Source organism: Carlito syrichta, unplaced genomic scaffold, assembly GCF_000164805.1.
Source record: "Carlito syrichta isolate Samal-C Ts95f unplaced genomic scaffold, Tarsius_syrichta-2.0.1 Scaffold308874, whole genome shotgun sequence".
Taxonomy (NCBI): domain Eukaryota; kingdom Metazoa; phylum Chordata; class Mammalia; order Primates; family Tarsiidae; genus Carlito; species Carlito syrichta.
In genome coordinates, this window is record NW_007252970.1 from 504546 (window position 1) to 530789 (window position 26244).

General features: G+C 40.6%; 1 protein-coding gene across 2 annotated transcripts in view; it reads left to right on the forward strand.

The window, feature by feature from the left end:
• Positions 1-14372, forward strand: part of PLAC1 (placenta specific 1) — an 89034-nt gene extending 74662 nt beyond the window's left edge. Inside the window, exon 3 of one of the 2 annotated variants that reach the window (XM_008066289.1) lies at positions 13482-14372. In XM_008066289.1, the coding sequence (XP_008064480.1) occupies positions 13540-14178 (639 nt within the window). In that variant the 5' untranslated portion in view covers positions 13482-13539 and the 3' untranslated portion in view covers positions 14179-14372. The remainder of the gene's footprint in view (positions 1-13481) is intronic. The other variant, XM_008066290.2, reaches the window with a different exon arrangement.
• The last annotated feature ends 11872 nt before the right edge of the window (positions 14373-26244 follow it).

Genomic DNA, 26244 nt, shown 5'->3' on the forward strand with positions numbered 1-26244 from the left:
CTAAGTGGGGCTTTCTTTCTTTCTTTCTTTTTTCTTTTTTTGAAGTTTTCATAAATGTTTGTGAAAACCTGACTTATGTCAGGGCACTAGGGCTGCCTAGCTCTGGTTATTTAAAACATGACATTAATGAGAAGTTAGTTGCCCACTGACTCAACCATTAGGCTGTCTGTGCACTCTTTCTCTCTTCCATCCAAGCCCTGAATGGAGTGTAACATTCAGGCTTGGTAAGTAAAGTCTAGCATTCCTTTTAAAGACATGATTAAATCAGAAAGACACACAATCCGTGCTCAGGGTGGAATTAGGAATATGTGATTCTTAGCTTCCATAGCAAATGTAAGAGTTTGAGAATGTATGGTACCATTTTTTTCCACTTAGGAAGATTTATTGGGTGAGCTTGCAGGTCATTCTTCTTAGCTTGGGGTTGCCATATCTGGTGGCTTTGTACAGAAGCCATTCACATTTTCCTTGTCAAGATAGATTGAGAAGGCCTGAATATACAGCGTGTTCCGAGGTTCACTGTGTTCTGGGCATGTACGCAGCCCATGGAATAAATGTGTTACATTGAAATAAGGAATGACGGCTCACTCTCAGAAAATCTAAAATATAGGGAGTGATAAAATGTAAACAGTAATCTAGAATTATCTACTCTAAGTGCCCTTGACTTTCTGTCTCTCATTTATTGTTTCATTTTTTTTCTCAATTTTCCCTGCTTGCAAAGCTATTAACTTCTCCACCTCCCCCATCACCCTAGACTCTACTACCCATAAACAAACAATGCCTCTCTTTTATGTCTTCTGTTTTTAACACCTTCCCTGTGTTTACTTTCTTGCATTGGTATAAGCTAGAAGGAGAACTATGGAAGCTCTGTGAGCATGGCAGATGCTTTCAATCCTGTCTTTGCCACTAAAGCTTTGTGTTGTTAGTGAGTTTTCTGATCCTCAAATTTTTCTTCCATAAAAGGAAGCTAATAATAATACCTACCACAAAGGGTTACTATGAGGATTAAGTGAGATATTGCATATACAGCCCTTAGCACAGTGCCTCAATAAAAATGTTGCCTCCCTTTTTTCCTTCCTCCCTCCCTCCTTCCTGTGCTCCCTTCCTTCTATCCTTCCCTCTGCAGGAATCTCAGTTTCTACACTCATCCAAGCTACTTCTGATGAGCAGCCTTGTCTAGCGGATAGATGCACTTTCTGTCTTTGTTCCCATCACATAGGAGTAAAAAGAAAACATTAAAAAGTGGGGCTGTTTTGGGGGACACATAGGAAAGTTCTTTATTTTTGTACAAGATAATCTATTCAAGTTTCGAAATATCCCAATGGCCTGTTTACCCTGAACCTACTTCTGCTTTTCCACTCCCAAGGGTGTTCCAACTTGATGGAAAGTAGACATGTGGGAAATTAAACAGCCCTTCCATATCCCTTTATGTCCGACATAAATGCAGTGGGATGGATTTTAGAACTGGTGACTTGGCCTGAAGAAGTGTTATGTTCAATGCAGGGTAGGTTCATAAATGAGTGCACAGAGCTCTTGGAATATGGGAATATCTGCTCTTCATGGACATGGACATCCTCCCGGTGTTAAGCATCTGCCCTTGTTGTCCTAAGTTGCATCAAGAAAACCTTCCATTCTAGAGTATCTGTTTTCCATGAAATCAGGCTCAGCTTTCCAGAAAAGTACAACCTACATGCTCAGCTGGGGTCTACCTGGGTCTGCTCTCTCTGGCCTGTGTCACAGGCCTCATAGGAAATCCTGAGAATACTTTATTCTTCCTCATGCTGTTTTCAAATATTGGTCTATTTTAGGAAGTCTTTCTCTGCCCCTCACTACCATCTGCCACTTAGAGCTTCTCTTAGCTTTCCCCAGCCATGGACTATTGCTCCCAGAGCCCCTCTGTGCTTTGATTTGCTCAGTTTGAGAGTTGATTCTGCCCCCTCTCCTAAATAACCCAGCCGTCCGTCAGGCACTGAAGCAGAATTCCCCAGGTGTCTTGAAGCAGTAGTCCATAGGCCAAGCCACTTCACAACTTTCCTTCCTTTCACAATGATGAACTCATAATAATGTCTTGCAATTTTGTATGTGTTGTAACAGCAGAGAGAAGCCGGGCAGGCTGGTGGAAAGGCCTGAGGCCCAAATGGACTTATCCAACCCTGATCTTGGCCAAGGCTCTCTGCCTTCCTGGGACCTGATTTCCAAAGGTTTAACATGTGATCCCTATCTTTGAGGACCTTACAGGAAAACTGCAAAGATCAAGAAGGATAACAGGAGGGAGTGTACTCTTCTTGGGGGGAGAATCTTCAGACAAATAAAAGATATCCAAATTAAAGCAAAAATGCCATATTTTGAGATTTGTTGCCATATGTGACCTATATATGTTCATGCAAACTTTTTTAAATCCCTGGATTCTATAATTGCTTAAATCATTACAAGGAAGCATAAATATATTTTTATGTCATTACTACTACTCCTTTCTAGATTAAATAGAAAATATGTATACTTTTGAGCACTTGTCTTATAACTGTGATAGGGCCCCTATAGACTAGCTTCAAGGAACAGAGCCCCAACCATTTCAGTCCTGTGCAAGAAGTTTGTAAAGAACACCCCCAGTCTGGGCATGGTGGCTTATGATCCCAGCACTTTGGGAGTCCAAGGTGGAAGAACTGTTTGAGCCCAGAAGTTTGAGACCAGCTTGGGCAACATAGCGAGATCTAGTCTCCACATAAAATCAAAAAATTTTCCGGGTATGGTGGTGTGTGCCTGTAGTCCCAGCTACTTGGGAAGCTGAGATGGAAAGATTGCCAGAGCCCAGGGTCAAGGCTATGGTGAGCACTCCAGCCTGGATGATAGAGTGAGACCCTGACTCAAAAAAAAAAAAAAAAAGAAAAGAGCCCCCCAGTTCAGTGCTTTCAGAGATCATATGGCTTAGAAGGTTCATTTCCACGCCCCCTCTCTATCCTTTAGAGCTGGGCAGTAAGCCTCATTCTGAGTATTTTCCTCTGTATCATGACCCACCCTCCTTCTCCTCCACCACTGTCCACATACAATTGCTACCAATATACAGTCATATCTACTCATAACAAAAACTTGCCTGAGGGTCGGGTCCCTGTTAGAAAGTGCTATATAATCTATATATCAGAGTTAGAGGCTTCTGGTACCAATGACACTGTAAGACTTTCAAGAGAAGACCCACATAAATAACCTCCACATGTGTACATGATGTGTATATGTATGTGTTCCCATGCATGTATGTGTTTATAATACATGCACTTATCTCTCTAACCCCTACATACACACACACATGTCCACACACACACACACACACACACACACACACACACACACACACACACACACCATTCTGTGATAAAACCTGAAAGATTGTCTTATTTAGCCTCTCACATAGGACAGGAATTCCCTCTCCAACTGTCCTGACAAGTGGCCATCCAGCCTCTAACTGAATGCCTACAGGGAACAAAGTGAACTCAGTTTCATACTGTTTCTGTGTCCTTTTCTGGACAACTTTTAGAGTTAGAAAAGTCTTTCTGATATTACATTCAAATCTTTCATCCTAATTCAGTTTCTCCTGTAGGCATCAAATACTTGCACCAACACCTCTTTTGATAGACTCCTTTCTTTCTGCCTTTTATCTCTACTCCCTGTTGTCTCATCATCTTTCTAATTCCAAATGGAATTTAAAGTTGTAGTAAGACGTAGAGTCAGAACATTCATAGTTGAAGGCTCTTATATCATGAAGGAGGCATGTGTGTCTGTTCAGTTTGTTGGGAAAATATATTTATTAGTTTGCTAAGACTGTTGTACAAAGTACTACAGACTGGGTAAGTTAAAACAACAGGAATTTATTGTCTCACAGTTCTGGAGGCCAGAAGTTGAAGATAAAGGTGTTAACAGAGCCACAATCTCTGGCAGCTCTAGGAGAGCCTCTTCTAGTTCTGATATTTGCTAACAATCCTTGGCTTGTAGATATATCACTGGAGTAATGCTTATGGCTATCTTCACCATGTGTGTCTTCACATTGTCTTTACTCTGTGTCTGTCTCTGTGGCCAAATTTCTCCTTTTTGTAAGGACATCAGTCATATCAGATTAAAGCCCACCATAGTGATCTCATTTTAATTTGGTTACCTCTGCAAAGACCGTGTTTCCAAATAAGGTCACTAAGGTCACATTCTAAGGTACTAGGGGTTAAGACTTCAACATATCTTTTTAAGAAGTGTGTGTATATATATATTTGAGAGAGAGAGAGAGAGTCCTAAACATTTGTAGGCAAGTGATATAAGTTCTAAGTCTTAATCCTTGAGCAAAATTCCAGAAAAAGGTCATTTATTCTTTGTTAAGGAAAGATAGATTACTGGGGGAGGGAATTTTCTCTTTCTGTTGTTAATATGTTATAATAGTAATATATATCATATATGTATACATTACCAGATATATAATAGATGAGTCTTTTATATCTATTTTAATATTATTTATATATGGGGACCCCAAAAAACCCCCAGAATTATCTGTTAGAGGACGGGGCCACTTGTAGTACAGGTTTCCCCTGCTAGGTAAGTGGTCTAAGAATCCATCGGTATCAGTGTATCAGCTAGTGTTGTTGTGAGAGGCTGTGTTTGGCTTTAGTGAATTATTTTGGAGATTCTTTGTGTTTGCCCATTTCATCATGTGTGATTTATAAGCACACTCACCCATGCCATGCTGAGTGTTCAGCAATTTTTGACTAAAAACAACATGAACCCCATTCCCCACCCTTCCTATTCACCCAATTTCACCCCAAGAGACTGCTTTTTGTTTCCCTGGATAAAAAAAGTCCTCACATAGAAACGTTTTGCAGATGTGAAGAGATGAAACAAAAAACAGCAGAAGCACTAAAAGGCATCGAAATTGACAAATTCAAAAACTGTCTGGAGCAGTGGAAAAAGCATCTTGATAGGTGTATGGCATCAAATAAAGAGTATTTTGAAGGTGACTGAAGTTTACACATGTAAGAATAAATACATAATTTTTTATAAATAAATTCTGGTTTTGGGGGGTCTCCCCCTCATATTATATATTTTTTAAATATTTATATAATATGCAAGTAATGAACACAACTTCAACCTATTACATATTTTTTAACCAAATAATTAATTGCAGGAAGAAGGCACCAAGCCAACACTCTGTTTTACATTTTTTTATATTGCTAAGATAAGGAACTATCACACCCAAAGTCAAATCTTTGTTATATAGAAAGTCCAGGTGACAGAAATGGATAGTGATATTTACCAGTAAAATACTCTATCATATGTAGAGATGGGGCCAACTGCAAAGCACTTTGGGGAGCACTCAGGCTGGGGGACACTGAAATAAACCCGAAGTTGGCCTGGACCTCTCTCTTAGTCCAGAGCTGACAGAGTGGAGAGCCCCACTCAGAGTGAGCCAAGAGTCAACTAGGGTTAGGGGAGACTTCACCCATTTTGCCTCCAATTTCCCAGGAACCTCTGGTGTCTTCTGATTTCTGCCTCTGAATTTGGAACCGGGAGGGGACGTGTAGATCTGCTCTCCACAGGAACAGATATCCAGCCCATGGTTTAGGTTCCTCCTCCTGAGCGAATCCTCAGGCAACTTCAGGGACTGTATCCATTTGCCTGAGTAAACCAGGGGACGCCAGCAAGCTCCTTCTAGGCACCCTACCGTTCTTCAGTACCTTGTGGACCTAATGCTTCCAGTTCTGATTACACTGTCTCTCTGATTACACTTGCCTGGACTTAGTCTTGGGTGAGACTAGAGAATTTCTTCTTTCCTCCCATGTAAAGGCCAGACTAGGAAAGAGTTCCATCTTGTCTTCTCCCTAGAGGTTGACTTATTACAAGGATGGGGGAGAGGAAGCAATGGGTACAAAGAAGGTTGGCTCTATTTGGGGTGGCTGGCTAAGAGTGAATTGAAAGGGCAGCTGGGCAGATGTAGAACCTTTGACATCAGTGAACCTAGTAGGTAAGCAAGTGTGGGAGTGGACAGGCCAGGACCCATAAGGCTCTGTACTCTCTGACTAGAAAGGCTTCACTGCTACCCTAGGCTTTCAACTGGGAGTTCGGAAAAGGACTGGGGGAGGGAGAATCCAGTAACCAGATTCAGGCCCTTATGGGCTAGACAAGGAGGCACAGGGGACGGTGGTGATTTTTGGTGGTCATTCATTGATTCCTTCATTCTTTCACTCAAAAAATATTTACTGAGTACTTACTATGTACCAGATGCTATAGTAGATCAAGACCTAGTTTTTTAAGTAATTTACAGAATTTAGAAAGGGGAAGAAATAGTATTGATCAGGGCAACAGCAGGAAACATTTGGGGATTTCCTCGTGTGTGTGTGTGTGTGTGTGTGTGTGTGTGTGTGTGTGTGTGTGTGTGTGTGTGTAGAAGGAGAGAGAGAGAGAGATTTGCTTTTCCCACAGTGTCCTGGTCATAGAGCAATGCATCTTTACCTACTCCAATATGCATGCATGCCTCCCAAATTGTAGGTTCCTTAACAACAATCCACAGCCTTCCATCAAAGGCTGCTTTTCTAAACCTTTTCTACCTCTCAGGAGCCAAGGGTTAGTGAATGGCCTCAGTCAGGGTGTATACACATGCACCAAGTGGCCACATTCTGGGTGGGGCATACACAAGGTAGCTTGGGATTTTGGAAAGATGCGTTTTGGTCAAGTCAGTTAAAAATCAGCCAAATAGCTTGTAAAGTCAACTGTGGTTAGTTTTGGACTTAGGCCACACTTAAAGGGCCATATATGTGCACCTCACTTTAAGAAAACCTGTACCCAAAAATCCCAATTTTGAAAGGGAAAGAGGAATGTGCCTGACCATTTTTGGAAGCCATATAGAGTCCTCATTTATTGACACAGGTGTATCAAAGAGGCGGTGAGGGCCTTGAAGGAACATCTGATTCAACTCTCTACCTTCTGATGGTGATACCCTGAAATCATCTCAGGCGAATGGGACTTCATCTGGCTTTGGCAGACTCCCAGGGACTACTAATGGGTTAAAAATGTGGTCGTGGCTGCCATGGAGTTGAGTGCTCTGTCCATACACAAACCTACCTTGTCTTTTAAAATGAGAAGGGACTCTGGGGCTTTGTGGCAAAGGGTGTCGTTTTCTGAAAAATCAAACTCATAGTATTAAATTAAAACATAAACTAAATTGGGCCATGCATCTGGGATGTTCCTTACATTTTATGGAAATTATGAAATACATCTCTTTGTTCAATCTTAAAATTATAAACCAACTCAGCTTCTCTGCACAAAAGGGAAGGAGTTCCCATAACCTGATATTTGCAATTTCTCCTAAAATATGGCTTTCCGTATTTGTTGAGAAATATTGATGTTCAGTCAGGGCATAGTTTACTCTTGCTGTGTAGTTTGATTTCACATTGGACTACTCACCTTTTAGTAACCAAATTTGTGACCCAATGAAAATTTATCTTTTACAAGGAGCTTGGACTCTTATTTATTTCGCAACCTTTATTTGTGTATGAGATGAACCATGACATTTAAACTATGCTTGATAGCTTAACAGATTATAAGAACAAAACCAGATGGCCCAAACAAAAATAATGCTTTGATTGCTTTCAAATTCAATGTCAAAAATTAAAAACAGCTTTCAAAAACCTTTGACTTTTTTTTTCCAGAGATGACTTTGAATCATATATGTGTATGTATACCTCTTTATCCCCAAATTAAAAATATATAAACCAAAAATGTAACAATGCTTGTTTTGGGATTGAGGGGTGTTTTCTTCTTTTTTTCTTTCCTACTGCTCTCAATTTTCCTGCAGTTACTTTTAGAAGCAGAAAAAAACATTTTTAATGACTACTTTTTAGTTTAATTTTAATGAAGTATTTTTTAGGGTTCAGTCAAAGTGTTTTCCTGGGTTGAGAAAATGGACATTGTTAAGCATTAGCAGTTCATAATTCTTCTTCCATGCAAAATGATGAATAATGTGTGGTTACTTTAACACGGTGCTTCATGAGGTTAGAAAACTGAACCGGTACCAGAGTCTTTAGAATTAATGTAAATTCTACAAAAGTGGTTATTTAATTTTCTAACTCACTTTAATGTACTTTCAGCATCATTAGTATTAATCACAATCCTCACTTTCTTTGAGAGCAGTGAACCAACTAATGCTTTAAAAATGGGCTTTTAAAAAGAACCTCGATTTAAAAGGGCTCTCAAACCTGGTGGTAGTTTGCAGGGCAAAGTCAGAATGTGGCTACTTGAATTTCTAAACGAAAACGTTCACAAAGTGTTAGCATTCCTTTTTCCGTTCTTGTTTTGTAAAAGAATCTTTATTCCGACTCAGATTTATTTTTCTTCAAATCTGCTGGAAGAGAGCGAACAAACTTTGCTGCAAATCAAAGCCCTGACAGTTATATTTCCCTGAGATAATTGCATACTGCTTTGGAGTTTCCTTTTCCCCTGTTTCCTTTTGTTTTGACAACAAGATTCTGGGAAAACAATATACAAATGATAACTATGCTGTCATGAGTATACTGAATTTTAAAAATAAATAACTGTCGACCCAAAAAGCTTCCAGGAGCCTATGGAGTGAGTTCTTTTTCCAAACCGTTCCAAAACCAGATGTGGAAATGTTTAGCTAATTCCCCTACCCATTCTCCATGCAGAGAATTCCTACGTGTGTGCCTCTAACGACATCAGCGGAGATGCAGAGACAAAACCCCTGTCTGCTCTCAAGGAGATTTGAATTACACTTCACAGTTCACTCCCTAACATCACAAAACGAATTTGAACGTCAGCTTTTGTCTCTTTTAAAAAGGGATTTTTTTTTGGTCGCAAGATTAAAAATACTCTGTGTTTAGACCAATATTCAATCTTTCTTGTAAGACATTCAGAAATAGACTAGCTCATGGTAAGGAAATTTGAAATCTACCTTTTTAGCGATTTTGAAGTCCACAGCACATTATTATTAACTATAGTCACCATGCTGTGCACTAGATCTCTGGAACTTATTCCTCCTGTCTAACGGAAACTTTGTACTTTTAAACCAACATCACCCCTTTTTCTGTCTACTGCACATTCCAACTACTGCTCTACTCTTTACCTCCATAAGTAAGTAAAGCGACAGACGTCAGCCGCTGAACTTTATAAGCAGCATTTTCAGCATAAAAAATTGATGGAAAGTTAAGTGGCAACTCTTCTTCCTCTTTCCTTTTTTTGTTTGTTTGGGCCCTTCCATCTTCTTCCTGTCTATGAGAAGTGGACTGTCTTGGTTTCACAAGTACTACAAGATAAGATCTCAGTCTTGCTTTACTAATCTGACTGTATCATTCTCAGTGACTAATATAGGTATGCCTTAAAAATGTGCACTTGAATTCTTCCAACTTAATTAAAGGAGCAGTTTGATTACTGGAGGAAAAGGAAATAGAGTTCGTGTTTCCAAAACAAAACTTTTCATGATTTTTTTAATGTAAAGGATTTATTAAGGCTTATTAAGGGGTTCTTGAAAAAAGGGAAGGAGGAAAACTCTGATAAAGGAGCTAATGGGAAATGTATATGTATAAACTCCAGCTAGAAAAACAAAAAGCTACTTGTACTCTGTAGCTTCAGGGAAAGCAAATATTTTGCATCCAGGTGTTATTAGCAGGGCTGGATTTTTCTGACCTCTCTATAGCTCAGTTCAGGATGGTATGTGCCAGTATCTGAGCCCTGCTTGGCTATGCAAATACATCTAAGCTCATTGCTTCTGAAATATAGCGGGGATAATTTATGATCAAGTCAAAATGGGGCTATGGGAACGCAACCCCTAAGATCTGCTTTCTTCCTTAGCCCAGAGCCTCAGCAAGAAGCTGGACAGGGGTCCCAAGGTGACTGCTCCCTTCTCTGCATTGATTTCCTCCACAGTCCTCAACTCCACCTCAGTTCTGAAGAGTTCTGAAGGCTTTAAATAGAATTCTGCCCACAGCTCCTGGGATACTGTGCACAGCCCAAGCTAGGGCTAAAAATACCTTCAGTTTGGCACTGCCACACAACCCTCTCTTCTGGCATCTCCTTCTCATTCCTTGGCTGTCTTTTCCTTCTGTCCCCAATAACCAGAGCCCACCTTGTCCTCCCTTGTCCAGGATTCCATTCTTCCAGCACATCTCAGTGAGGTGTTAGAAAAGCCAGCTGATGAATCCACACTGTGTTGTGAATGATTTCTAACCATCCCCCAACACACACACACACACACACACACACACACACACACACACACACACACACACCCCTACCCCTACCCTCCCTTGGGAAGTGCAGGCAGCAGGGGAAGGGAGGCTGCCCATTTTGATGACCTGTGCTCAGCAAGAGGGAACATCTCCCAAAGTATACCACTGAGCTCAGCATTTAGCACAAGTTCACGCTGCCTTTCCCCTAATCTCTCCACTCCTCCTTCTCACCCTGGAACATGTGTCCCACCCCACTGACTTCCTCCTTAAGCTTTGTCTGAGCTCAAAGGTATGTTGTCACAGCACAGGCATCTTCATTTATTGCTCTCATCACATGGCAGTCTGTTCCTGACTTTCCGAAAATCAGAGAAAACACTTTCTGTCCTGTCCAAGTTTGGAAATTTGTACTAAATGACCCCCAAACTTAATGATGTTATTGGGCCCCTTCCTTCAAGGTGAATTCAGTGCATTGTAATTCAAGAGGTAGATGTGTGTGTGAGGAGACGTGAGATAGTTTAAATGCTAAAATGATTGCTTGAGGGACAACTGTCTTGTTGGTAGGAAAATTTAGGCTTTTTATAACTCTATTTGGATTATTCATTGGATGACAGGAGGGCAAGGAGTATAGGAAAGATGCTTGAGGGAAGAAGAGGAAATGGATAGCTTAACTCCCTGGACAAGAACAACCTTAAACTTGGGTCTCCATTTGGGGGTTCAGGTGATCCTTTTGCTTCAACCTTCCAAGTAGCTGGAACCACAGGCGTGCGCAACCATGCCTGGCTATTTTTAAAAAATTTATTGTAGAGATGAGGTCTTGCAAAGTTGCCTGGGCTGGTCTCGAACCCCTGGGGGATTTGAACAACAAAAATGGAATTAAATAATTGTTTTCTTGGCCTATGGTAACAACTACTTATTCATTCAGGGCAAATGGGCCTAGGCTGTGAGCTGATATTTAAGAAAGAATGAAAGAAGGAGAGAGAGGAAAGGAGAGAGGGAGGGAGAGAAAGCCACTCCTGAAGCATACTTAAGACAAGGTGATCCTCTTTAGAACAAGATAGAAGTGCAGTCGTGATGGGGTATCTCAGCTTCGGAAAGGAGCCTCAGCAAATATCATGCCTCATTCTGGAGCAAGCGGTTTGTTTACTTAACTCTTGAGTCATCCAGTATCAGAATTTGCTTATTTGCATTGTTGTTGTTTTAGTTTGTTTGGGGTTTGCAGTAGGGGTAAGAAGATAGGGATAGGGGTTCTTTGTTTGTTTGTGGCCGCTGCTTTTTTTTTTTTTTTTTTTGCGTTAGAGTCTCACTCTGTTGCTCAGGCTGGAGTGCAGTGGCACTCTCATAGCCCCTGCAGCCTCGACCTACTGGGTTCAGATGATCCTTCTGCCTCAGTCTTCCAAGTAGCTAGAACCACAGGTGTGCACCACCATGCATGGCTAATTTTTTAAAAATTTATTGTAGAGATGAGGTCTTGCCAAGTTGCCTGGGCTGATCTCAAGCCACTGGGTTCAAGCAATCTGCCTCCCAAAGTGCTGGGATTACAGGTGTGAGCCACCACACCCGGCCAATTTTTGCTTTTGAAAAACGAAAACAAAAAAAAAGCAGTTCCAGGAGAGACATTTCAGAATGAACAAAAATGAAAGGAGGGAGCCCAGCAGACCCTTTAGTCTTCTCTTTTATACCCTGACACCCCTGAGAGAATGAGGAGTCGTTAATGACAGGGGGACAGATAGTAAGACTGATCTGTATCAATCAGGAGCAAAACATTTCATCCAGGCCAGTGCACTTTTCTAACAGGCTTCTAATGCCATGGTTCTCATTAAAGAATGCAACAGATTCATCGATATCAAAGGAAGAGAAAGAGCCACATTTTTGCTACCAGGGAATAAAGAAGGAAAGATATGTGATAGTTTGGGCCCAGCACTATGCACATAGTATGCATTCAATTAATACTAGTCAAAGAATGAATTAATTTACTCAGGGGTTACATAGCAGGGTACAGAAGTGAATTCCTACATTTATGCATGTACTTTTCCTTTCAAATGTTAGACACTTTACTCTCATTTTTTGATGTATGTCATTTTGAAAAGAAAGCTGAGTTGGACAACATTTGATGACGCTGTTCTTGCTTCCTCTTCCTTCATTTGTCACCTCCTTTTGAACACTTATTCTCAGCACTACTAAAAGAAAGCCACTCCTGAAACATGCTTAGGACGAGGTATTCCACTTTAGATCAAAACAATAGTGCAGTTGTGATGGGGTGAGTATCTCAGCTTCCGAAAGGAACCTCAGCAAATATCATGCCTCATTCTGGAGCAAGTGGTTTGTTTACTTAACTGTTGAGTCATCCAGCACCAGTTGACGTCAGAATGTACTTATTTGTGCTTTGCCTGCCACTCTTTAAGAGGTAAAAGCAATAGGACTAGGAAGTAGCCACAGAACTTCTTATTGAAAAAGAAGCTAGTGAAAATAAAATAAGAAAATAAAGCAAAGATTTTGGGAGATATCTTGCCAATGTGTAAAACACAAACCCAGTGCTCTCTTTCTTTAAGACTTTCAAGTAGATTTTCTCTGTAACATGCATTGAAAAATGTAAAATTAAAAACCAGGATGTTGTTATGTTTCTGCAATTTCATTAGTTTACAAGGTGTCCTGATGAAAGTATCAGGGAACCTACTGGTCATAAAGATTTCTGAAGCTACTGCTGGTGTTTATGAAGCATTCATTTGATCATCTTAAGCAAGTCATTCAGCAAAATTTCAGCATTTGGTTGTTAGAAAGAAACCACAATTTCTTTTTAAATCTTTACTTAAATTTATTGCTAACAAAAAAAGCAATAGGGAGGTTTTCATTAATATGATCTATGTGAGGTCAGTGGGACCCTTAAAGATGGAAGTGTCACCATCCTGAATTAAACTGTATCTGCTGTCTCCTTATTCAGTGTTTGACAAAAAACTATTTCTGTTCTGTTCTGGTTTTGTCTTGTGGTTGCACACAAAAGGGTACCACTCTTGATCAGTGTAGAGTGTCATTCTACATATGTGTTTGATACCAGAACAATGCGGTAAAGTCACTTAAAGAAGTCATCCATAAACACGCAAGTTCTAACAATGAAATTAAAGTTAAGTTCTTTCTCACTTGAATGTTTTCCCTTTCTTAATACTTTAGGAACAGGCTTTTCCTTAAAAAAAAAAAAATATATATATATATATAAACATGTTTGAACTTTGATAGAAAGAAAATAAGATGACTTGCCTCTTATTTTTTTGTGTGCCCTAGAAATCCTCACTGGACAGCTTCCTGTTTCCTGTGCTTTGTTACCTGATTGGCTGCAGGGATGAAAGCTTTCGAGTTAATTGGAGGAATGGTCCTCCTCACCTCTGTGTTTTCAGCATGTTCCGGACAACGTGCAATGTCTGTGCTGTGCTCCATAGATTGGTTAATGGTCACAGTACACCCCTTCATGTTGAACACTGATGTATATGTACACTTTCATGAGCTACACTTGGGCCTGGGTTGCCCTGCCAACCACGTTCAGCCATATATCTACCAGTTTACCTACCGTGTTACTGAATGTGGCATCAGGGCCAAGGTCATCTCTCAGGACGTGATTATCTACAGCACTGAGTTGCACTACACTTCTAAGGGCACATCATCTAGGTATGTGTTCCCAGTGTCATGTGCTACCCCTCAAAAGTCCCCATGGCTCACCAAGCCCTTCTCCATGAGAGTAGCCAGCAAGAGTGGAACCAGAGCACCAAAGAATGAGACATGCTATGAAGTGTTCAGCTTGTCACCGTCCAGCCAAAGGCCTGACTGTGACTGTCCACCTTGTGTCTTCAATGAGGAAGGGCAAACTCAGGTCCCCTGTCACCAAGCAGAGTCTCAGGAGGCCCATTCTATGCAGCCATCTCACTTTCTTGATATTGGTGAGGATTGGTCTCTTCGCTCGGATGATCTGATTGAGTCCATGTGATCCCCAGGTTTGAAGTCTCCAGAAGATACTGTTTCTAGAACTACTATACAGTGTTTACGCATATCAGACAAATAAGTGTTCTTGTGGCCCTCTTCTGAGCGTTTTTGAGAAAGGGCAACCCATGGCAACTTTATGAATAAAGCTTTTTAAATATTTTTATATCCTTTTTAAAGGAGAATAAAATTCTGGTGGCATAAAAAATATCAGTTGGGCATTTTTATTTAATAAATACATACATAATTTTTACTGTGGACTAGGCATTGTTCTAAGTGGCTTCCAAACATTAGTGCCTGGTCTCCTGTCTAGGATGGCCTCTTTCTCTTTTAAGGTCCTCCAATACAGCCTCCTCCAACTGAGTTTCCCCATCCATTGTCCCACTTCACTTACACTCCGCACCAGTAACTTAGTACTTAGCTACAGACTTTCTGGTAGATAAAGCTTGGGGGGAATCACATGAGTGCAGGGAATTAGGACAACAGAATCCAAATTTCCCAACACTCAATCTTCAAGGCTTCATTAGGAAAGGGGCAGGTGAAGAACAGTCATCGAAGGAGACAAAAGTGATCAGAGAGATGAAAGGGGAAGTGTGACTCATGGAATTCTCAGGAGGAAAACTTGATCTACAGCTGTGCCACTTTTTATCCATGGAAAGCATAGATTGCACTAGTGATTTATAAACCACCCATGGTTCTAAGAAGCACTCAGGTCACCACCCACCAGCTAGATGGTAAGCCCCTGAGGCCAAGGGCTGGAACTTATGCTTTAGTCACAGATTGATAGTACCTTAAGAGGAGTTTTCAGAACATTTTCAGCAGCATCTGGCTGTCCATTAGCTTTTTCAAAGACTTAGAGGCATAAGAGGGAATTAATTGTTCAATACATATTTGTTGTTTGCTACTACATGCCAGGCACTGTCCTAGGCACAGAGGATAAGGCAGTGATTAAAGGGGGACTTGGAGAAATTGAGTTAACACGGCAAATAAGAAGGTAAACAAAAATGAATTCAGGCCGGGCTGTGTGGCTCAGCCGGTAATCATGGAACTTTGGGAGGCGGAGGTAAGTGGATTGCCTGAGTCCGCGGGTTCAAGACCAGCCCAGGCAATTTGGCGAGACCTCTTCTCTACAATAAATCAAAAATTAGCTAGGCATGGCAGTGTGCACCTGAAGTTCCAGCTACTTAGAAGGCTGAGGTGGCAGGATCGCTGGAGCCCAGCAGGTCGACACTGGGGTGACTGTGAGCATGCCACTGCACTCCAGCCTGGGTGACGGAGTGAGACTCCAACTCAAAAAATAAAATAAAATAAAATAAAATAAAATAAATTCAGATAGCAGCAAATGCTATGGAAAACTTAAAGTGATATGAGAGAAACCAAAGTAGGTAGGAAGGGCAAGGCCTCTGAGGACTTATCATTTGAACTGAGTCTTGAATGTGAGGAAGAAGCCAGTCCTGAGATGATCTGGAGAAAAGAAATATTCCAGATAATAGAAGCACCTCATTTAATCCTCACTACAACCTATGCAAGAAATATGCTTCTCATACCCATTTTATAAATAAGAAAAATGAGGCACAGAGTGATCAAGAAACTTGCCCACCTATTAAGAAGCAGACTCTTTCAAAACACCATGTTGTATACCATAGATAGAATTTTTATTTGTCATTACAAAGGAATTAACTCATTTTTAAAAAATAAGTAGAAAATGTCAGCATAATGTTTGTACATTTATTAATAATATAGGCAAAGCGCTTCAGCAGATGAGTAGATATTAGAGATTCAGCCATGGTTGTTGAAGAAGCACAAGCTGTTCATTTAAAAGTCCCCTGTCCCTCCTTGAGGAAAACCAGGTAATAATCCCCCAAAACAGTGTATTCATGCAACAAACGTTTACTGGGCTTCTCTTATGTGCCAGACACATAATGATGCTGAGGATGCAATGGGGAATAAGATTGACAATCTAATCGGGGTGAGGGAGGCAAATAAGCCTGGGGAACTAGAAGCTGTAGAGGCTACCCCAGACCAGAGGACGGGCCTGTGCAAAGACATGAGGGCTTGGGCTGAGTTCATCAAAGAAAGTGCAAGTCCAATACAGTGGAGGTAGGTTGGGGGATGGTGATGGTGGTGAGTGACAGGGCTAGAGCAGTAGCAGTATACAAGTCTGTGCACAAGAGAGCTAGCCTGTCCCTCTCACATCCACTCTTCAGGAGCTTACAGATTACTCAGCATTCGAACACATGCAAGCAACTTACCAAACAATCAATACTAGACACATTAGACCTGCGTTCCTATGTTCAGGGTGAGCATCTAGCAACTGCAAGACTCCCGTGGTAATAATAGGAGTTACCATGTGCTAGACATTGTATACACAATCTCACTTAATCCTCACAATAGCTCTACAAAGTGAAATGATTTTCCCTGTTTTACAGGTGGGGAAACTGAGGCTCAGAGAAATGGAAGTTGTACAGTTAGTAAATGATGTTACTGGGACTCAAATCCTGGTTTGTCTGGCTCCAAAGTCTACTTTTCCCTCTACATTCAGCACTCCCTCCCAGAGAAGAGTCTCCCGTGTGAATTGGAAGATCCTGGAAGGTTAACTGGTAGAGGTAGGCAATGACCCCACTCTTAGAAGACGAGGAGGACCTGGCTAAGCAGAGAAGAGAGAGAAGAGCATTCTTCATGAGCATAAGCCCTGGAAAAGGGTGGACAAGTGCACTGTGTTGGAGGGAGGTCATTTGGGGGGGTTTGTTCTAACTTTGGTGAGAGGAGATGAGGAGAGCAGATGGGGAAGGCATTGAAGGGTAGGCAGAGAAGAAAATGAGAGTCATTTCAAGTGAAGAACAACAGGACTTCATTAATTTTCACCTACCAGAAACAGTTAAACATCTATAGAAGCCCTATTCATGATTAAGAGTTAAGTTGAGTAGTGCAGGCTAATATGGATGCTCCAGGCTCTGGAACAAAGAGGACAGGCTTCCCAGAGGACATGACTTCAGCAAAGCTCTGATCTGTCTGACTGGATATATGTGAAAATGAAGAGATTGACTCAAAGAAGATGTCACCATTTGGAGCCCAAGAAGCTCACAAGACATAGTAAGCTCTGGATTTAAGTAAGGAAATGGGGTAGACTCGAAGATGGGGGGAAGATGAGTCTAGGTTGGACATGTTGAGTTTGAGATGATAGTGACATCCAAGTGGGTACGTCTAGGAATCACCTCAAGAAATGGGGCCAGGGCTCGAGTAAAGGGTAATTGCTGGGAGATAAAGCCTTTGGGGACCACATGAATGTAGGAAATTAAGAGCAAAGAACCCGAATTTCCCTACACTCAGTTCTCAAGGCTTCATTAGGAAAGAGTCAGGAGAAAAACAGTCATCGGAGACAGAAGAGAAGTGATCAGAGAGATGAAAAGAGAAGTGTGACTCATGAAATGCTAAGGATCACAGCTGGGTGGCCTATAGTCTCCAGTGCCACCGACAAGCCAGGAGGGAGTAAGCCTACCGGGAGCCTTTGAACTGGACCTTAAGGGAGTGGTAGAATTTCATCAGGTGAAGAGGCGGAGGGCATTCCAGGCAAAAGGAACAGCAAGACACAAGGAAACACTGTGGTCAAGAATTATATTTTGCATGAGGTGAGTGGTGGCTCATGCTTGTAATACCAGCACTTTGGGACGCTGAAGTGGGAGGATCGCTTGAGACCAGCCTGGGCAACATAACGAGACCTCGTCTCTACAAAAAAAATCAAAAAAAGTAGCTAGGTGTGGTGGCGCATACCTGTAGTCCCAGCTACTTGGGGAGGCTGAGGCAGGATTGCCCGAGCCCAGCAAGTTGAGGATGCAGTGAGCTGTGATTATGTCATTACACTCCATCCTGGACAACAGAGTGACACCCTATCTCCATACATACATACATACATATATACATACATAGTCATATTCTGCTTGGGCTTATATCTCAGGATAATTAGGCATAAATTTTCAAATTTTAATAGTAATCTAGATTAGTAGGCGTGGACATAACATTACTCAGGAAAAGTGTACTTCAACCATTTCGGGTGCATATTTGATCGTTTCAACCGGACTGTGTCCTCCTTGAGCCTGGCTCCGGGAGCCTGTCTTTGTTTTACTTTTCTTTTATATTACTTGACGAAACTACCCAGTAGGTGCTCAATCCAGTCAATTGACTGACTGACTGGTACTGAGAAAGGGCTGGCAGTCCATAAACAAAGGAATCATTCCTAAGATGGCAAGCTAAAAACACCTTAAGAAAAAATTGCATTTTGAATTGACTAATTTATTTGCCTTTTGAAATGCCACTTCAAAAGAACATTTTCTTCTTTTATTGTGGTAATGTTCACTTAATTTTTAAGATGACGTGATTTATAAAAATCCATAATACAGTGTTAATCATATTTGCGATTATAGTAAGAAATATTTTACTGCCATCAAAAGAAATGAGCATTTTCACCTTTCAATCTCTGGGAAAGCCAAAAAATGTCTAAAACCATTTGTTAAGATAATTGCTTGTCAAATATTTAAAAATTAGTGCCATAACAAGATTTTTCACCCATAAAAGGAGATTTTGAAAGTAACGTTTAAATTTTTATTCTTGTAGACTGAAAATAACAAATTCGATTTTTTAAAAAACGGTGTAAAGTATATGTAAATGCTAAGAGAAATGTCTTTTATCCCTAATTTTAACCTATAGCCTATAGGAGATACATATAAATACCGGCCTCCTTCCATTCCTCCACCAATAATGAAAACTTGGTCAGGCATTAAACTAAACACAGTGCTGTTCACACACATACACACATGTGCACACACACACACACACAAACACACATTTGTAAGAAATATATTATCAAGGGTTAAGTATTTATTGTAAAGAGAAGACTGACTCTCACAAAAATGTTTTTCAATTCAAATTAGTGTTAATCCCTATGATGGAACTCTACAATGTCCTGTTTAAATTGTAATTATAGTTGTTTATTCCCTGAGAGAGAAAGAGAGAGAAACTTTCAGTCTTGTGATTTTCTGCAACGTTTTCAGAAGAAAAAAAAATGAGGTCAGATTTCAGCTTATAAACTCACGTTGGTTATACAATTACAGGATCTTCCGTATTGGTTATCTATTGCTGAATAACAAATTACCCAAAACAACAAACCTTCATTGTCTCACAGGCTCTGTGGGTCAGGGATCTGGGCATGACTTAACTGGGTGCCACTGGCACGGGGTCTCTCCTGAGGTGTGGTCAAGCCGTTGGCTATGACTAGGCTGCAGTCAACTCATCTTAATTGGAGTTTGGAGAATCCACTCCCAAGCTCACTCAAGTGTTTTATGGCACGAGACTTCATCATGGTACATCTCTTGTAGCCTTTTTCATAGTCTGTCCAAGTGTCCTCATGACATGGCAGCTGATGAGGAGAAGGTAAAGAAAAAGGATAACAGAGATCCCAAGTCAGAAGCCGCAGGCTTTGTAACCCATCGCTTCTACCATATTCTACTTGTTAGAAGAGTCTCTGGGTCAGCCCACGCACTAGGGGAGGGGAGTCACTGGGACCATGGTACAGGCTGCATACCACACCTTCAATCTGATCATACTGGCAAACTCCACAAATGCAACATTCCTCCATTGATTTATGTAAATACAATTAATGGCAAGACACAGATTAGGTGGAAAATGACATGTCACTGCTGTTCCTTTGCCTCAGTCTGTTATATTTTCCTTCTTCAGGGAAAACAGAACTGACTGATTGGTGAAAATCATTCCATAGGAAATTTCTATTAATTTTTATAATAGGATATTGATGAAGACATTTAAAGCCAAAGGGAAAAAAACTATAAAATGTAAATCAAATAATATCAATGATGATGCTGAGTAGAGGTTCCAATGTTTCCGATGCTCCCCATATTAATGATGATATAAACTTCTTCAACAATCCTCTAGTGTAATGTTATTCATATCAGGCCAACATGACTTTAGAGTAGTTCAGAGTGGTAGGAGGAAGTGGGAGATCCAAGTAATTAACATATAGGAGTGCGTGAATGTGTATATATGCGTGGATATGCATGCATATATATCGTGTATATTTATATGTGTGCCACTATTATCTAGCATCTAAGGATAAGAGGCAGGGAGGGGCCTTTGCTTATTGATTTACATATGAGTATTAACACCATACTCCCCAGCCAGCACTTGCTACTTCCATTTTCGCTTGGTTCTTATGCTACTTACAACCATCTGGTTTGGCCATCAGTGAAGTTTCTGTGACTCTCCTGAAGGGCACCACATGAAATCAAAGGCGCTCACAGAATTATGAAACACCAGTAACCAAGAGGGGTGAGCTTGGCCTGAGCAAGTGGTGGGATTGCAGGAGAGTGTGCACACACAGGTTTCCAGAAGGGAAGTGGCAGGCTTGCCCTTTGCTACATGGCTTTGTCAGAATTCATTTCTAGATGTTCTCTGACAGGCAAGGGGGAATTGCTCTGAGTCAGAGAAGTAAATGCTAATACCTATTTTCAAGCATAAAGGAACATAAAGGAATCTCTGCCAGCTGTCTAGAAACATATCATTCAAAGGCACTTATAGTCTACAGTTACTAGGAAGAATATTGAAATTGCCCAAGTTATTTTCAATGTTGTTTTAACTCTCTCTCTCTCTCTCTCTCTCTCACACACACACACACACACACACACACACACACACACACTATTAATAAACACCATACTAATGAAAATCATTCACCTTTTAAAATTACTCTAAAAATGTTTGACTTTTAGCCAAATACCTATTTCTTTGTATCAAGAATTCTTTAAAGTTCTGTCTGCAACTTGTCCAGCTAGCTCCGTCGGTAGAGCATGAGACTCTTAAAGTTCTGTCTGCAACTTAAACATGCACAAATCTTTAAAAGAAAAGTTAATTTTCCAAGTAATGCCTTCAGAATATTTCTTCTATTTCTGAAGTTGCATTTACATGACAAAGTACCAAATGAAACCTGTTGTGGGGAGACAAGGAACAAACCCTAAAGCAACAGTGAGGCTGGTTTCTTTGGGGTTAGAGAAATTCCAGCCATCCCACTGCCAAGGGTGGGTCAGGTTAGGAACAAATTGACCCCAAAATAAGTAAACCTCAATGTCATTCCTACACCAACTCCCTGTAATAATTTACAATCTGCAATCAAAATAAAACAATCTTCTCAAAAATCTTGCTCTTTTATGGTTCATACTGCAAATTACTTCTTACTTTCATTTCATATTTCATTGCCTTAATTTTTACTCCACTAAAGTACAGAAATCATACTCTTCTGATGATAATCAGATGTATTGAGTTCTAGATATGTTTTGATATTTGGGTTACAGCAAGTACAGGGAATAACTAAATTGCCCGAGTTACTTTCAATGTTGTTTTAACTTCATGAAAATATTTAAAGACAATTTTTAAGCTGCCTATGAAAAAGAACATTATTAAGTTTGAAGATTTAGCCAGCAAAACAAAAACAAAAACAAAAAATGGTTAGCTTCAATCCAGAAGGTGTGTACCCTATTTTTATTTCTCTGGTCCATCAAATCAGCATATGGTAAGTTTCTGGATTCTTTCAATTAATTATTTTTGCTTGATACTTACTTAAATTTTATGAGTAATTTAACAAGAAATTGATTAACTGTAAAAGTCAATTAAAACCAAGTCCTAGTCAGGACTTTTGTGCATGTGTGTGTACATGTGTACATGTGTGTGTGTAAGACAAAGAGAGAGAAGAGAATGGGAGGGAGAGAATAGCAGGAGGGAGGGGAGTTTAGTACATCTCTTGATACATAGAAGACATAGAATAGGTAGTCTTTTTCCACCTTTATTCTTCCCAATAAGAAAATTCACTCCAGTGTGACATGGAGAACGAGATATTCTAATTATTCAGATAGTCCTAGGTTTACCACAGTTTATAGTTCATAGGGTTGTCATATAAGCCAAATGCATCAGTGTTTTTTAAAAAACACTATTTTCATTATATCACACCCCTACTCAAGGCCTTTTTAGGCTCCAAACCATCCTGCAACTAAAGTTAAAACTCCTCGGCCTACTTCCAGTTTCACCATAATCTGACATCACCCTATCTATCCAGCCCAGTTTCCAACTAATTTCCCAATAGACAAGCTCTGTCCATCTTGACCTGTCTCCTTTCAGCTGTTCTCTGCCTCTGGGCCTCTGAAAATGCTGTTTTCCTCATTTCATCCAAATCCCACCTTCTCTTCAAAGATCAACCTGAAACTTAAAAGTATAAAATAATGATGATAGTTTTGGACAAGATGCGGCAGAAGCAATTAACTTCAGCTCTGAGGCCATCTGAGAAGACCTCATGGAGGAGGTGGCATTTGAGGTGGGCCTAGAAGGATAAGGAAATGGGAGGAAAAAACATGTCTGGCATGGAGCATGAAGAAGGTGTGGCTGGAGGTGTAGAGGGTCGGATTGGAGCTAGGTTGTAGAGGGCCTTGAATGCCACATTCAGAAGTTAAGATTTTTAGTTGTGTGGCTTTTGTGCCAAGCATCAATATGGTCAAAATTGTGATTTCCCTGCAGAGCCCAGAGGACAAAATTCAGCTGAGAGATCAGTGGGGGACTAGGAAGGTTACCTTGGTGACCTCGTGGTGGCAAGCTGAGGGTTTGATCTTGAGGGCAGATAGTAAGAATGGACTTGTTTTTCTTTTTCTTCTTGTTTTTTCTTTCCCTCTTTTGCTCTGCCTAGCCCTTACGCTCCACCTCAATCTTTTTTTCACTCTTCCCTGCCAATGGCTTAGGCAAGCCTGGGGACTCTGGGCTAAAGAAGCAGTTGAGCCCTGGGCCTAGGGCAAATGCTGACATTAAAAACTAGGTCCAACTGGGCTCGGTGGCTTAGCCTGTAATCCCTCGCTTTGGGAGGCTGAGATGAGTGGATTGCCTGAGCCCGCGGGTTCGAGACCCACCAGGGCAAGTTGACGAGGCCTCTTCTGTACAGTAAATCAAAAATTAGCCGGGCATGGTCGCGCGCGCCTGTAGTTCCAGCTACTCAGAAGACTGAGGTGGAAGGATCGCCGGAGCCCAGCAGGTTGAGGCTGCGGTGGCCGGGAGCGACCACTGCCCTCCAGTATGGGCGACAGAGTGAGACTCCAACTCAAAAAAAAAAAAAAAAAAAAAAACCACTAGGTCCAGTCTGGGTGCAATGACTCACGCCTGTAATCCCAGCATTTGGGGAGACCGAGGTGGGAGGATCGCTTGAGCCCAGGAGTCTGAGACCAGCAAAACCTCGTCTTTACAAGAAATCAAAAATTCGCCAGATGTGGTGGCACATGCCTGTAGTCCCAGCTGCTTGGGAGGCTAAAGCAGGAGGATCAACTGAGACCAGGATGTCAAGGCTACGGTGAACCATGATCATGCCACTGCCCTCCAGCTTGGGTGACAGAGTGAGACCCTGACCAAAACAAAACAAAAACAAAACTGGGTTCAGGTACATATTTTCTTTTACATCCCAATGGATGGGGCTTATTCTGGTCATTAACTACTGCAAAGTCCCACCTGATTATAAACCCAATAATTATTTTAAGAGACAGAAGATAAAGGAAATGACATTTTCCACCAGTCCTACAAACTTTACCTATTCTTATTTTTTTTTAAATGCAAACAATGATGTTAAAGGAACAAGAATGAGAATTGTGAATGAGTTCTGGTTACCATCCTTCATGTAAATGTTTCAGTTGTACACATTGATATTTCAACAAAGGATTTTATGCTTTGGAAAACACATAGCTGCATCTTGGTTTTAAATAAAGATCGCATCCCTTAGCACTCTTCAGCTTCCTGTTCCCTCCTTTTCTCTCTACCCAGCAAGATATGAAACTGCCCCCAGGAGAAGTTTCTCTCTCTATAGCAAGATCCTGAAAGTGATGTCATTCAGACTTGGCAGAGCTCTGTGTTTTTTACAGGACCTCCTTGGTGCTGGTCACTTTTGATTTGGGTTTTTTGTTTGGCACTTTTTTTTCAATTATGATATAAATGGAAAAACCAAGTGCACTTTTGCAAACCTGAACAAGACTGCATGCAACATGCTGACACTGCTATACGTTGGGGTTTCTTTTTATTTTTTATTTATTTTTTCATAATTAGGTGAAACTCAAAGAAAGTGCTAGAAGTGTAAGGTCAGAAACTGAGGCCATAATTTTTATGGTGACAGCAAGTGACCAAATGTAGCCCAGGACCACACTTAAACCCCATTCCGGCTACCACACATACAAAAGATGGGTTTTTGGTCTCTCTACCCCTGTCATAATGCTTTGCTCTATCAGCTTACACTCAGTGCCCAGTCATGCCCGCTTACAGGTCACACTGTAAGGCTAGTCCGGTATAAAGAGACTGAGGCTGTCCTATACCCATTCATTGTGGCCATCCTCTGTGAAAAGTTCTAATCATTTCTGTCACCTGAGACAGTCTTTGATTTAATGGGCAAAAATCCAGGAATAATTAAGGCAATAATAGTACACGCCCCAAAAGAAAAACATACCATGTTTAAAGAAGAAATCCCAGCAGCATTGCAGGCAGTGATTCTGCACCTTTGAGGAGGGAAAAGAAATCTTGAAATAAAAAGCAACACCATCAATGACTTACTAATCTCCTCTTTGGCAGAAAGGAAAAATTTACTAATTCATTCTACTTTTTCCTGGAGAGATCGTGGGAGTGGGAGAAGTTAAAATATGAAATTTTCCCCAAAGTTTTAAGTTTTGCGAAGAATTCTTTCTTATTATAACTAATTTTATAAAATTAAATTACCAAAGGGCACATCTTTTTCGCTTAATCTTATAACAGGACAAGCATTATTATATAGTTACTACTCACTACTAGCCTTTGCTTGACCCTGAAAAAACCCCTTACAAATAACACAGTAGAAGCTTCACAACATGATTCCAGTTGTTTTCTTTCTGTTAAATCTGTAACTCTATCCTGATTTTATCTCTCTGAAGACTTCTGGATATTTACAACATAAGGAAAGTCTTGCTTCCCTAACTCAAGGCCTTCACGAAAAAGCACAACCATAAAAGACATTTCTATTTAAAATTAAAATGCTAGGCTCCAGAAATTTTCTTTATAATTTACAAAAATAAGTTTTAGTTCAACCTGATTACCCAGTATCTATTTCCAAAGATTTATTTGCAATTGTTTTTCAGAAAACATTTTCCAAAAATTATGTCAAATGCCTTGCTATGCATAACACTTCTTGCTGAATATCTCCATTCTAGAGCTAATTTATTTTTCTCAGCTGCGCCTTCAGATCGGTCAAAGCTATTACTAAAGTCTCCTCCCTGACTAGAATTATTTCTTATCAAGGTAATTTCTGAATGTTTCGTGGGAAAAAAAGAAAGGAAAATATGTGCTATTTTCCTGAAAATACCTGCCTGGAAACAATATTTCAGAAGTGACAGAAAACAATAGATGGTGTGCATTTCGTTGTGAATACCTAGTTGCCTATCAGTTAGAGACCTCCTGAACACCCCAGTTGGTGAGCCGTGCCCCGTTTCTAATCCCAGGGTGACTTACTTAGCACTTCGTAAGGGAATTTATGTCCTGTGAGTTTTGTCAAGTTGGGAAAGGCCTACTAAATGAGAAGCCATGCAGAGTAAGGGTTTGCTTCAAAGGTCCTAAGAAAACCCAAGAAAATCCTTAAGACATCATATTTGAAAAATATTTGAAGATTGTTCACTTGAGTAAATACTTAAGCCTGCCCTCCCTCACTTTCTCCGGCCTGTAGCCATATTACTCACCCTCAAAGAATTCATCAATATTCAACTGGCTCTCTAATTTGCTGATGTAGCAAAAGGAGTTTAATAAAAAAAGCTGTTGCAATTTTTCTTTAAAGAACATGCCACAAACTCAACGTTTATTTTATATCTCTGGAATCTTCTGCCTTTCTACTAATTTAGATAGGGAAATTAATGCTTATGTGCAGTAACCCAAGCAAATTTACCTACGAAGCCAAGCTTTAAAAGTCCAGGAAAGCCTTTTGCCCCCAAGGACACAAGAGTTTTATAAATGATCTATCTAAGAGTTTGCAAGC